General features: G+C 41.1%; 1 protein-coding gene and 1 pseudogene across 10 annotated transcripts in view; both read right to left on the reverse strand.

Moving 5' to 3' along the window:
* Positions 1-1,147: 1,147 nt before the first annotated feature.
* Positions 1,148-3,549, reverse strand: LOC146494714 (1-phosphatidylinositol 4,5-bisphosphate phosphodiesterase eta-2-like; annotated as a pseudogene).
* plch2a (phospholipase C, eta 2a) overlaps positions 3,439-14,836 on the reverse strand; it is a 72,955-nt gene continuing 61,557 nt past the window's right edge. The window contains exons 19-24 of one of the 10 annotated variants that reach the window (XM_085147384.1): positions 13,013-13,159; positions 12,629-12,708; positions 11,795-11,845; positions 10,722-11,079; positions 6,905-6,928; positions 3,679-3,816 (exon numbers count right to left, since the gene is read on the reverse strand). In XM_085147384.1, coding sequence (XP_085003510.1) covers positions 6,915-6,928; positions 10,722-11,079; positions 11,795-11,845; positions 12,629-12,708; positions 13,013-13,159 — 650 coding nt within the window. In that variant the 3' untranslated portion in view covers positions 3,679-3,816; positions 6,905-6,914. Of the gene's footprint in view, positions 6,934-9,592; positions 11,080-11,100; positions 11,695-11,729; positions 11,846-12,628; positions 12,709-13,012; positions 13,160-14,836 lie in introns of those variants that run through there. The other 9 variants (XR_014871732.1, XM_085147382.1, XR_014871731.1 and 6 more) reach the window with 9 other exon arrangements.

Raw genomic sequence — 14,836 nt, forward strand, 5'->3', positions numbered from 1 at the left:
ATTTGTACAAAACAGGCAGTGATTTCATCTTGAAAGGAAAAACTTCATTCATTCTGTGAGACAAAAACCATTCTCTCAGGCCTTAAGTGCTAGACAGGGCCTGGAGGTTTCAGTTGAGAGGCCAAAACTTGCCAAATTGTCGAGATAAATACAGCTTTAAGAGGGACTCAGTAGATCTTTTGGAATCCTAATGAAGCTATCTTTTGTATTTGTGTGCTGGCTGGAGCAGAGTCTGCAGCGCTAAAATGAGCATGTCGAGCTACACAAAGTCTTACAGAGCTGAGAAAGAGGCCTAGCAGTGTCTGACAGCTCGCCAGAGGTGGCTGTCAGCTTTGGAAATCACAGTCCTGACAATGGACAAACCTTTGACTGACATGCCAGTGTCCTGAGAAACCATGAAAACAATGCATGGATTGTCAGCTCTGGAGAGTCAAACCCTAACACTTTGAGATCCAAGTACACTAACTCGGCTCTCGAACTTAAAGTATTATAATGCCATTTTTGGCATCCTGACATGGGAGTTGGGGGCAAAACAAAGACCAGCATTTGTTTCTAATCTTTAAAAATGGTAAGCAGAGTCGGTGTTTTGTAGGGTCTTAACCTTACTACAGAAAGCACAAACTTTTCCTAACTCACTGGCTAGCAACTTGTGACGAAAAAAGTTGTTTGAGTGTGAAAATGCTAGTCTCAAGGCAACAGGCACAAATCCAAATTTAGGAAGTGTTTCAAACAGAAACTTTATGATTGTGTGCAAATGTATATTTTAGCTACAAGTAAAATAACCCGAGTTAAACAACAACTCGATTCCAAAACCAGTCCAAAAGCACAGTATTGTCTCTTTTTAATATCTGATCTCTTAACAAGTTTGTCTCTCTTGTGAAGCTTCAAGGAACATTTTGTCTTCCTGCAGGGGGTCTAGTTCTTTTTTTCCCCTCCAAAGGTTGAAAGGGGTGATGGCTGGTAAACACAGACCCAAGCAGAGTCCATAATTAGAGAAGCCAGCACACTGCCAAAACCAAGGCCAAGGGCTTTTACATGTCACCTTGTGCAAGGCTGAATTAACCCAGCTAATGACTTTGTCAAAAAACTAAGACAACTGCAGACAAGATTAAGTACAAATTAAATAAATGAGCTGTGAAATGTTCAGTATTATTAACTTAAGATTTATTCAGATCATTAATTCACATTGTCTAAATAAAACAAACAATACAGGATGCTGATAAATAAACGTGCTTTGAAATGCATAATTTTCATCTTATTTTAGTATCACAAACTACTGGAAACACAGGGTTTCAAACATGATGCCATTTTGACCATCATTAGACGATAAAAACAGTGTTTAGAATATTAATTTTCATATAAAATATATTTGCAAAAAAAAGCACAAGATTCGGATAAAGGTTACAGTACATAAAAGACATGCAGTCAGCATAAAAGGGCTAAAACTTGGTACAGAGTAGTACAGCACTGCTTCAAAACACAGCATCTAAATGCCGCAGCATGCCACAGATGAGAATGTTAGCAAAACCTGGTCAAATTACACTGTAACTACTACACAAAGAGAAATGAAGAACTTTAAGAATCGTTCCTTTCTTCAGCAAAAACATGAGATGAACCTTGGCTTTTAGCATTAAACTACACATCTTCCACAATGATACCATGCCATCAATTTAAAAAATATTGCTACTGGATTAACGGTCTTATAAAAATGCATATAGTATCTAACTTTTACCACAGCCAAAGAAAATTATTCCAGTTCAAGTAAATAAAAACAACACGTCTTTGAAAAACCCCTCACCTCCAGGTAGATCTGTTGCTACTGTATTTGTAAAAAAAACAAACAAAAAAAAACAACGAATAAAACCCTTGAACATGAGAGCAAATGATAGCCAACGAAACCAACATCAAAAAAAATTCCTGGTATTTGTCACTAAACACATTCTGGAAAATATCTAACATTTTGTGCAAACAGATTTCAGTATTTGTTGAACATTTTCAAGACGTTTCCTGATTGCACAAAAAAATGTACATCATTGGTTCAAAATGTACAACATTTAAATGTCAAACAGATTGTTCATGGATTACTAATAAGTGGTAAAACACCTTTCTTTAGACCAGTATTTTGCAAGATTTGCAGCTTTTTCTACAAGAAAGAAAATATTAATAATATAAATAAAATAAAAAGTTTTCTGCTGGAGCAAATTTATTCCATACTAGTTTCAGGCTTTGTCTCTTACAATCAGTTTAAAGTCAGCCAGTTCTTAGAGATTGAGCAAAAAAGAAACTGTAATATTTTCAGGGTCGGTGGAGGTTTGGGATTGTATAGGGGAGGCATGTGCTGACTCAGCAGGTCTAGGCATCTGCAAGGACTCTGGGACATGGAACAAGCACCTTCGGGGATCCCAAGCTCCTCAATGGGGCTACTACCAGTGCTAAGAGTAAGCCTAAAGCTTGCACCTCGTTGCACCTCTGTACTGGAACACTTTGAAGCTTCAGTCTTTCCTGGGCCTCCCTGGCCCAGTTTGTAATGTACCACACTCTGCTTTGGCTCCTGGAGGCAGTCCCTCGAACCAGGGTCTTATCACCTTGCTCTTCTGGGAATTCTTTAGACCCGTGAAGCGAAATTTCCAGCGGTCAGGGGCTCCACATCAGTCAGCTTCCGTAACTGTTCTGTAAAGTGACTGGCTGAGTTCTGTGGGCTGCCATTTGGGAATTGGTCTTTGGTTTGCCTAACAGTGAAATTGCAGATGATGCTGTGGTACTTACTATCAAAGTTGCACCATATGTCATCAAAGGTCAGATCTCCAAGGCTTTTTGGACAAAGAAGCTGTAGCTGTTGTGTATGTAGCTGGAGGGGATGAAGATTGCTTCAGTTCCTCTATGAAGATCTGGCTCCAGGCTCCTTTGAGTCACTCTGCTGGCTCACTCTACCAGTGGTTCTGCAGAAGACAGAGATTAAGCTGATCTCTGGGGCACTCATTTTGCTAAAGATTGAGGTTTGACTTGCTCTTGCATCGTCGCAGACAAACGCTGGGTGACAGCAGCTGGCCCAGGAAGCGTCACAGGTATTGCTGGCTGTAGATAGACTGTTGAGACTCTTTCTGGCCAGGTTAGAGAGATTTCAATGGCAGTGTCACTTGAACAGGTACTAGAGGAGGATGATATGCTGCCGTGGTGCTTGCCTGCCACCAGTTTCCTCCAAAAACAATCATTCACGGTAGCATCTGCACAGATCTCTGGTACTGCTGACTGAGCCAACCTAGCTGAGGTTACATCTCCTCGAGCATGGCCCTCACTTTTTGTTCTTCTTATTGGAATGTGAGATGGCACTTGGCTAAAAGAAGCTCTCCTAATCTGAGCTGGAGGGACTGCAGGAGTTCTAGCCGACACGGTTGCATGAGGAGGTAGCTCTGCTTGGTCATCAGACTTTAACTCTTGAATCACTTTTCGTTTCTGCTGTAGTGTCCTGGTTTGGTTTGATTTGTGCTCCATGTAAAAATAAGTGTTTTTGTTGGTTTTGGGGTCTTTACTGTATCCTGATAGTAACATTTTCTCAACAGGGTTTGCCAGGAAGAGGGATGTGGTTTTGGAAACTGTAGAAGGTTTCATAGCATCTCCATTCACCACAATAGGACTGTGTACCATCCCATTTGAAGGAATGGTGTGCTCTGTTGAATGTACTGATGTAAATGAGGAGTGATGTGAATACTCTTCCTGAGTGGAGGCAGGATGAACAGAACGGATGCTCTCGGTGTCTTCTGGGGTTTAGTGCAAGAAATGGAAGAGGGGCATCTGGTCTGTGTACTGTAGAACAATCTGTCAAAAAAAAAAGAAGGAACTCTATAAGCTTGATCACAATACTGACCTAGTACGGATAAAACCTAATCAATTTGAAAACTAGAGATCTTTTGATCTGATGTATTTGGTATCAGCTTGAATATTGACATGCTAATGATTTGTATATTGCATAATTTAATATTGGCTAAAATAAATGCTTTTGAAATCATACATAAGTCAGTACCATGAAGCTGATGAAATAATCTGGCATGCTACTCATTTCTGCTCAGAAATGATTTTAAAAGCACTAAAGTTATCAAACAACAATAACCAGGCAGTTGTATCTTAGCTGTGTGGCACAATGGCTTATTCTCAATGTTGCCAGTAAAATGACAGAAAGCTAAAGTTACAATCTCAGTATTAGCTAACACTAGCAAGAATAATGGTGTCCCAGTGTAAGACCTGAATTTTTGCACTGTTCTTTTGCCTGCTCCCTTTACGGTTCACCACAGTGGCTCCATCTCATTATGTCACTAGCATCATCTTCTGTCAAACAAACTCTCTGCATGACATCTGCCACTACACCCATGAACCCTGTCTGAGGTCTTCTTCTTTTCCTCCCCCCTGGCAGCCTGATATACAACATAATTTGGCCAAAGTATCTGCTATCCTTCTGCTGCACATGTCCAAACCATCTCAACCTGTCCTCTCCAACTTGGTCAACCTAAGTTATCCCTTTGATGTACTCATTCTTATTCCTAATCATTTTGCTTCCTCTAGCTCTGCCTCCTGTCTTGTTGTTAGTGCTACTGCTGTGGTGGCAGGATTGGTCTATGGCTTAACTGCAGGGGAGGGGCAGTGAGGTGGGTTCAGGGGCATTGCCAGGGAAGGCTGGGAGACGCTTCTGTCAGTAGTTGCCAAACCATGTCTCTCATATTTATACAATAGTAGGGACCGATGTGTGGGACTGCTATGCAGTAGAAGAAATGGAACTGGCAGAAGAGGAGAGTGACCACAGCTGGCGGGCAGTGATGTAAAGCAAACATCAGTACAAAATAAATTGTGTGAAAATAAAAGAGAAAGCACTGAACAAAGACACAGTGTGTGATGGTGCATGTGTTGGGAGCTCCTGTAGCAGCAATTTGCTAGATTGGCACCCAACTTTCCCCTACATGAAGATGTTGGACCGACAGCCCGTGCAGCTGGTGCACACATTGGTTCAGGTGGTGGTAGAACTGGATTCGATACACCGACAGTAGGAGGCAGTGCAGCTTAAGCAGCTGGAGAACCTGCAGGTCCAGGCCAAGTGTGAAACTCAGGTTCTGGACAACCTGGTGGCTTGATATGGGTCCACCCTCACAGCTCCCCACAGCACAAGCTATCATGCTGGACAAGATGGGAGACAGATTATCTGCATTCCTGGACATCTTCAATGCCACAGCAGAATCGTGTAGATGTCCGGAGACTGATTGGCCAGTGCGGCAAACACTGGTGCGCTGAATTATTGGGCATTAAGTCTATTCAGACAAGCATCTATCATCCCAGGACTCCACAAGATGTTATTCCTTTAAACTATTTGGCAGGGAGCCAGGGGGAGTGTTGGACCTAATTAAGGAAGGGTGAGTTTCTCATTCTGAAACTCACCCTGGCATGACAATGTGTTCACTGCCCTACAAATTTACCTACAAACAAAGGCAAATACTTCAGAAGAAATTGGCTGATATGCTGGAGATGGGAGTAATAGAAGAGCCATACAGTGGATGGTATGGCCTCTTGGTTTTTGTGGTGAAAAGAGGATTCTGTAGAGTCCTGTGTAGACTAGCACAAGGTAAATGTGGTGTCACAGTTTGATGCGTATCCCATACTCCAGGTTGACAAACTGCTCAATTTTCCACAATACTTGATTTGACCAAGTACCACTGGCAGATTCCCTTGTCTCCAGAGTCTAAGGAAAAAACAGCCTTCTCTACTCCATATGGTTGTGTATGGAGCCATGGTCACATTCCAGTTCTTCTTGGCCCAGGTGATGCAGCAGCACACTGCATAAGCTGCCGCCTACCTGGATGATGTTATCATTCACAGTAACATCTGTGCAGAGCATGTGCAGCAGGTGGCTGCAGTCATGGAGTCTCTGCTGAGGTGGTGGTGGTGGTGGTACCACCTGAGAGGCAGACAGGTGCGCCCTCAGATGGTGAGGCCAGCAGTCATTGCATCCTGTCTGTAACAAAACCAAAACGGAGGTGAGGCAGTTTTGGGGCTGGCTGGTTCGTCCCGAACTTTGGGGAGCAGAACAGTCCCTTAACAGACCTCACCCAAAAAGTTGCCCCCGGTTTGGTCCTGTGGATGCAGCAATGCCAGGTGGTGTTTCGTGTGAAACCCTGCTCCAGACCTAACTTCTTCCCTCCCGTTTATTCTGAGGACTGATGCTTTGCACGCAGGGCTGGGGGTACTGTTGTCGCAGCAGGAAAAAGGGCTGATCACCATGTGGTGTATTTCAGCTGAAAACTGTGAGTGTTAGACTTACTGTAGCACACCTGAAAAAGAGCGCTTGGCTCTTGGGTGGTCGTCTCTCTTTATTCCTACGTCCTGGGGTACTCATAGACCCTCTGCTCAAATCACGCCCCACTGCAGTGACTCTATTGCATTAAATATTCCAATCCCAGACCACCATTGGTATCTAGGTCTTACAACCAAATAAGTTCACCGTGATCCATAGGAGAGATATGATGATCACCTCTCCTCTTAACCTAGCTTCAATAACACTTTCCCATAGCTTGATGTTAATGCTCATCAACTTCACTATAACCTTAAAAGCTCCAGGAAATATATAAGGACTTTCAAATATTTTACCCACTTTTTTTAATGATAATTACAAACCAACTTAAATTTTTTATTTTTTTTTTGGACTACATCATGCAGGTCCTGTGACATTAGTTTAATGAATTGTCTTTTCCACTTGTCCACACCAAGTCTCTATTTAGACCCCTAAACACAGATGAAGCTGAATTGGTGCATTGGTGATGTACAGTATTTTTGAGAACAGGATGAGAACAAACAACTATGGTGAGAAAGAGAAAAGTTGGTGATGGATGAATTTAAGAGGCTGCATGCATTTAACAAAGTTTACCTGACTTTGGTCATCCTCTCAATTCTGCACTAGGATGGAAAGAGAGCATGCAAAAAGGGACACAGAGGGAAAAGGGTAATTTAGACAAACTGAGAAGAGAGAGACTGTAAGCAAGGAAACAGCTTTTTGGGCAGAAGAAAAAACATCCTCACAAAAACTGGTCTCCATATCAGAACAAATCTCTCTCCATGTTAGACTGAAAAGAAAGATAGTAGATAACGCTGCTAGAAAGGATTTATCTGCCAGCATCATATGACTTAACAGATGTCAGCTTGTAATCAGGCCAGAAAACTTGTAATTCAGCTCCCTACACAAACTTGCTTCCCCCATAAGGTTCATCAAACAGCAATGGCAATCACATGATGAACTGCAAGGGGCTCAAGGGGAGTCAGTTTAGGTAGAACAGCTGGTGTTTATAAGGAAGTCAACTCCTCTGAAAAATGTAATGTGTGGCTCAAAGGGGGATTGTGTGGACATAACTCAGACACCAGTACCTCGTGATTCGCAGGACTCAGCGGTTGTCAATTAAGTACCTAAAATATTTATATATATATATATATATATATATATATATATATATATATATATATATATAAAATATTATATTTATATATATAAATATAAAAAAAAATATCGGTTTCAGGACTCAAGCTGAATATACTTTGATTGCTATTAAATGCAATGGTGAAGTAAAGTAAAGGGTTTTATAAGATTCAATGCAAAATCCAGTATCCGAAACAAATACCCATGAAACATTCCATGGATAGTTGTTTCGGTGGCAAATTCTTTGTATTTCTATATTTTAAATAGAAGAACACATCTCTGAAGCACCAGATGTCCTTGAACAACATTTTCTAAGATGAATATGGGCAATCCTTGCCCAATCAAAAAATAATTTCTTTCGCATCCACACAAACCATATTTTTCAGACCATAACATGCACCGGATTATAAGGTGCATTAAATGAAACAAAACAGTCAGTTAAGTAAAACTTTACTCATCTCATTCTTCTTGCTTCCTCCACTTCCGTATCATCTCTCGCAGCTGCTCTATTCCCATGTTGTTGCAGTATATTTATGACTAACCTCATATTGTGGATGGATTATCTCAGTTGTTCTCCTGACTGAAGTTTGGTCCGTTTACAGAATCCTGCCATACGATTGCATTTGTCCCTAACCATCGGGAACCCTCACGTTAACTTTTATCAAGTGGAAAAAAGTTAGCGTTCATCCTCCAGCTTCACCGTATTTATGTTATGCTAACATAGCTGTGTCGCTAGCAATTACGTAGCACATCATTATATACCACCTAGCCCAACTTTAGTAACTCTAGAAATGTCACTGCTGTTTAGTTTTCTGTCTTCATTTATGTTGGAAGTGATAGCAGAGCTGTACGTTTTAATTTGTTTCAGAAAACTCTCAGTCAGAACATGCTATATCATGTTTAGGTGGAGGCTAGCGAGCTAACTTCCTGCTAACTTCTAACTCTGTTAAATTTCATAAATGTAATAAATTCTGTTTTCATGGATGCCTGGATGTTAAACTTAATTGTTACACCTGGTTAAGCAGCAACGCTGATCATTTTATTAAAGATGAAAGAATTTAGATAATTTTTAACTATCAGTGATTGACTTTGGGACCTGAGGTTAATGGAGTTTAGGACCCAGATTACTCCGCGAGGCTCCTGACTATGATAGCCGACAATGCTCCGACAATCCATTAACCTTCCTGTCGTATTTGGGTCAAATCTGACCAATTTACAAATTAAAAAACTCATAAATATTGTGTTTTACATCCGATTGCCTCGAGGCCTTATGACATCCTCAACACTATGCACTTGAACATATAAAATTGATGAGCACCTCTTTCGTTGAATTTTGGGTATTTTAATCAACTTTGTTACATGGTGTGGTGTTCCCGGTCAAAGGTGGCCACCATAGAAAATGAAAGGGAATCCACCCCCCCCCCCCCCCCTTTGGCCTCTGACCCCCTGAATGGGCCACTGAATAACAAAATGAAAGACCCACTTTTACAACCTACTGAACAACCCACTGAATGTCCCACTGAATGACCACTGAACGACCTATTGACCCACCCACTGAACAGAATTTGGTGGTGAAAAATGTTTCTTATGTTAACTCAAGAGCTGTTAAAACTGACCGGTCGATTTTGACCTGGAACACTAAAGTAATGGGTGGGATGAACGTAACCAGAGGGTTAAGCGGTGCGGCTTCGTAGCTTACCAAAGTCGTACTAAAACATTTTTTGACAGAGTTTTGAGCGCCGTGTAGCACATAAAATCGGTTCTAGGTCAGTAAGCACAACCAGAATTCATACATAAGGTGCACCGGATTATAAGGAGCACTGTCAATTTTTGTGAAAATTAAAGGCCGAAAATAATGAAAAGTGATCTTTTTAAACTTTTATGAAGACTTTGCTAAAGCTAACCTTTCGAACATTAACCAAAGCACCCTACAGAGCAATTTTATGTAGTTAATAGATCTATTACCATATTTTGCCATATCTTTAGAAATGTTTTGAACTGAACTAAATGCTTTAATATCCCTGAATTATTCTCTAAAAACAGTTTATGACAAGCAGCTGCTTGACAAATTAAAAGAGTCTAGTTTGAGTTTTTTGTACTTTGTTCAAATTGAATGATTACTATTGTTTCTAGACAAAAACTTACCATTTTTCTCATCTGTCAAGCATGTGGGTAAAGTAAGAAGATTTTAACGACATAAGCAAATTTGAAACAATTTCAATCATGAGGCTTTGATGAAAGCTACAAAACTCAAAGATGAACTCTAAGAAACCATTGATGGGGTTGGATTTGACTTCATTTTAACAGAGGCATGTTGCACAACACAGATCTAACTTACGGCAAAAGGGAAAGCTGACAGCACGTGCTACTAATACTGCTACAGCACAGCATCTACCTGGTGAGTTCTATATCTGCCTCAGATACATCTTACCGGCAAAGAACATTGGAGACTTATGGCGCAACTCTTCCATTTTCTGAGCAAACAGGGCATTCATCTCTCTTTGAAGGGTACCCACAGCCCTCTTCCGGGTGTCGAGAATAGAACAAGGGGGCAGCGTAGGAAGAGACTCCAAACTGCTCATACTGCCAAAGCTCTGGCAGCTACTACTGTCACTGAGCAAGAGACCTGAATTCATGTCACTGTATGTCAGTTTAGTGAGTACAGAGCCATAAACAGCACCATAGTTGGGTGGTGTCGCCTGCTGCCAACAGTGAGTGCTCCTGCAGTCTGGTGCGAGGCTTGGTGCTGGTGTAACAGCATTAGAGGATCGTCTGCGGGGAATGCTGCAGGAACGGGTGTACCTCTGTGACGTACCAGGTCGATTGTGGATATACTGGGCACCAAGTGTTTGTCTGAACTTAGATCTGGGGAATGGCATGGGCGAGTACTGAAATTGGGCCTCCATGCAAGTCTTGGGTGTGGGAGGAACCTGCTGTACGTTGGGCTGGGCACCTAGGGACCGGGGCATGGCATCAGGTTCTGACTGGACTTGTCTCTTTGATGAGGAAGAGTGGTTACTTTTCTTTGGTCTCTCCCCATCTGTCATCTTGGACTTTTGCTCAACCTGACCCTCTCTTTCAGCCTCTGGGCTCCCCCTTGAGCCAGTCACACATGTGATGCAGTTGGAGGTCATCCCCACACTGCCCGAGCTGCTAACAGCGAAACGTGCAAACACATTTGGCTTCATGTCCAGCGGATCATGAATGTGGAGCCGAATGGCGCGCTTGAGAGGTTCACTCATTGGTCGTCGCTGAGTGTAGAATGAGCGCTTACCTTTACCTTCCTCGGGATGAAAATTTGTGTCGGAATGGTTCCACGGTCCCTTGGTTTGTTGGGGTGCCAGTGAATCCCCATTGTGGTGCTGAGAGGTAGCAGCAGAGGCCTTTTCTCCCTCCCCGGACTCTCGTTCCTCACTAGCTCCCTCTGAGCTGTAGTCTTTGGTGTCAATTGCAATGTCTGGTAAACCTTTCTTGATTTTGGGTTGACCTTTGGTAGGTGCACTGGCCGTGCGGCGCAGGAGGTGGGCCCCAAATGGGTTCTTACGGCTGTGCTGTACAGCAGTGTGACTGTCCAGGGAAGCCTGCTTTGGGTTTCTGTGAAACAACCCTTTTATGCCGCTGGCTGCTCTTGCCTGACAAAAACACAACAGGACATCATTGCCAAACACAATTCCCAAATAAGTTGAAGATATTGAAAAAAATCTGCCATATTAAACTAAATTCATTGCACCCAATGAATTTACTGCAGTAGTACATACATAGGATTAGTATGAGCATGCTTAAAATGAGGAAAGTAAATTAAATCCACATTTCCTACAGAAACGCACATGTGTGACTGATCTCTCATAGATCACACTGACATGATCATCCAGCTGCAACCATGCTGACTAGCTTTGAAATCCACTTGGATTCAAAGTGTTAGACATTTTAAGCAACCAGCTGAAGATCCTGTAGTAAAAATATCAGTTACATGTATACATGCTTGAAGGTAACTGGCAAAGTTGAACAAAAACCTTCTCAACACTGCATGGATGTTTTCACTAAAACAGAAGGTCAAAGGTTACAATGACTGGAACAAAAGAAGGACACTGTGGCCGTGATGATTGTGAAACTCGGTGTCTCGGGGGCTTAATTGACTAAACTAACTAAAATTAACTTCCATCAAGATGGCTGTAAACCAAAAACTGCAGAGGCTGGGAAAAAAAGTGGGACCAGAACAATCACATTCTGCCACCTTACAATTTTCAGTACTTTAATTTAATGGACAGTTGAACAATTTGAGGGGGTGTGCACTGAGGAGAATGATGCAGGGTATGTGGCTCATGCAAGATTCTGACTGGATCTTACTACACCCAAGTTTTGAGTGGCAGCTTCAGGACTCCTAAACATTGTCTGCTTCTATGAATGATAAAAGGAGAAAAAATAGGTGGGCTGGGGCTAGGGGACATTCAAACAGGAGTCACACAGCAACTCCAAGAAAGGCAACTTCAAAACAAGGACAATGTGGACAACAAAGTGGTCATTTACTAAATAGCTACTGATAGCTGAGGGCATCGAAAATATGGGCTGAAGAAGGAATAACACTGAAGCTAGTGTGATCTGCAAAAACAGGTGCAGTCAGTATATTCTTATGAACAGAAAACTGAAATTTACACTGAATTGAAGTTTAAAAGCATAACAATAATAATAATAACAATAATAATGTATATATTTTACATGTCTGAATATGGTCTAGGTTACATAGTTCATAGTTCAGTTTTTGCTGAAATAACCACAAAGCAATAAACAAAAGGAGGCAAGGACAAGTGGCTAAGATTGGAGTGGATATTCTGCTATTAGAAAGTCTCCTAATCATAAGTACTGACAAGTTTTGTAGAAAAACAGTTTAATAACAATTTAAGTTATTATTATTATCATTATCATTATTATTATTATTATTATTATTATTATTATTATTATTAGTAGTAGTAGTAGTAGTAGTAGTAGTAGTAGTAGTAATACCAAAACACAGATTTTGGTATTATAATTTGGTTTTTGGTGAAATAACCTAAGGTAAAGTTTATTGTATATTCATTACAAGAACATCTGTAAAAGCTGTCAGTGCACAACGCTTTCATGAACATTTCTGTTTGAGAGCAAAGGTGAGCAAGACTTTAAGCTGGTTTCTGCAGTAATACCCACCTTACCAGCGACGTCATTCACAGCTACATGAACAAAGATGGAAGCTTCCTCCATTCCCTCCAAGTACACATGGCGATAGCCTGCATACAAAAATGTCAGAGACAGCTGCCTTATCAGGGACTCAAATATAACAGCCACAAAGGAATGGCTGTAGCCAAATACCCAATAAATCCCACCTCAACCAGCAGCAAAACTATCAATTGACATGATGTTAGCAGAGACTCGGAATCAAGAGCACCAAATTAGTTATATATAGTAGATGTATAGTGAATTTGTATAGTGAGTTTCCGGTTTGAGTTCCTTGTTTAAGTATATAATCACTAAAACACAGCAGAAAACCTTGAACGAGTGTTAGTGCCATCCAAAAGCAGCACCATGTCTTACCTGGCATCATGCTGTTAAAGGCAATGGTACGCTGGCCAATGAAGTCCTGGCCAATTGGGTCATGATCCCACACAAGGAAACGAACCAGGGCCAGCTCGGGCATGTGAACCATGAACACCAGAGTCTCCTCCCACATCGGGTTGAAACCTACAGAACCCATCCCAAATAGGGATGCAGAAGGGATGGGATAGGGGAGATATGTGTGGGAGGTGAGTGCAAAGGAAGAGCAGATAGGAGAAATAATATGATAGATAGCACAATAAGAGTAAGGCAGATAAGAGGACAGCATTTTGGCAAACGGGCATATAAAAGAGTAATAGAGACAGGGCAGCAAATTATCTTTGCACTCATCAATTATTCAGGGTGTGTTTGAGAGAGAGAGTTTTTGGTGCTGCCTGTGCATGTCTCGTCTTGCTGGGCTCCTCAAGTATATATCAGAAACCTGTCAAACTATACACACAGATTCACCATATTATATTATATATGTATAAAGCACAACAACAAACCACAGATGTCTACATGCAAACACCTGGACGTGACTGCGAGTGTCCACAGAAAACTCTCGACTACTTTTAGAAGCTGCAAGAAGCGTCTGCTTCACAGGAATTGCAAGGTTGAACTTGCAGTAAGCTTCATTTGCACGGTGCTTTCAGCTGACATGTTTAGTTGAATTTCCTGACATTACTCCTACAAGTTCAGCCTGACATGGCTTTGCACACCACTAGAGGTCAGCAAAAACTAGTTAGCTGTTCCAAAAGAACAAACAAAAAAAACAGCATCTATTAGCAAGAAACTACATCACTGATAGCAAAGCTCGTCTGTTGTTTTTTATATATATAATTTTTGCCTGTGTGCGTCACAAAAGCAATCTTGAGCACCATTAACTGTCTAATGAGATCCCCATTCAGCTTTCTGAACGTGTTCCTGTAATTATTTTAGGTGGTGATATTGTATTTTCAAACTGCTGTATGAATGAGTTCATTCAGTTTAATATGTCTGAACTGCAGTTACCTTTACACACACGGTGATGTCTTTCAAAGCACATAAAGCCTTTCAATACTGAGGCTAAGGTCACTCTTTCAAAATGAATTCAATCCCATGTTTAAAACACTACGGAGACATCACAGGTAACTGTTAAAGAGCTGGGCCCCAAATGTTAACATTTCTGTTTAGCAATGCTGGGACACAGGTCTGACCTTTATCAGATTTAAACCAAATACTTAACTATGTACTATGGCATAAAAGGCTCAGGAAGCAAAAATTCTGCAGAGTTTAAAAGGTAAAAACAGTTGGAGACCATAAACAGCTTCATGTTGGGATGTCATGTGGAAACTTGTTTTTATCTAAAATCCAACAGATGGAAACAGCTGTGGTTGCAAAAAGGCTTCCAGTCATGACTTAACCTCTTTAAACACTTCTTCTTGGCTGAGTTTATAGGCTGAGCCACTCGTTCTGACTCATACTAAATAAGAAAAGACTGTTTTTTTCTTGGTCATACCATGTTTAAGATGGATGATTACCTGTAGTATGAAACCACACACTGATTGGCTAATGACTTGTCAATCATCAGTCATCAGCTAATAACCATGCAGTCCATCTCTCAGTCAGATTCGCCCCTTGGCAGAAGTGCTGAAGTCAAGACTTCAGAAATCAATGGACGGCATCACTCTAGCTGTATATATTTATATGTATTTTATCTCTTTGTAAAGTTTATTTTATCTGTTTTCATTGTAAACCTACATCGGTTTTTATGTCATTTTCTTCTGTGTGTCAAGCACATTGAGTTTGAGAAATTGAAATGCACCCTTTAAATACAATTGACAT

This window comes from Neolamprologus multifasciatus, chromosome 20 (genome assembly GCF_963576455.1).
Source record: "Neolamprologus multifasciatus chromosome 20, fNeoMul1.2, whole genome shotgun sequence".
Lineage (NCBI taxonomy): Eukaryota > Metazoa > Chordata > Actinopteri > Cichliformes > Cichlidae > Neolamprologus > Neolamprologus multifasciatus.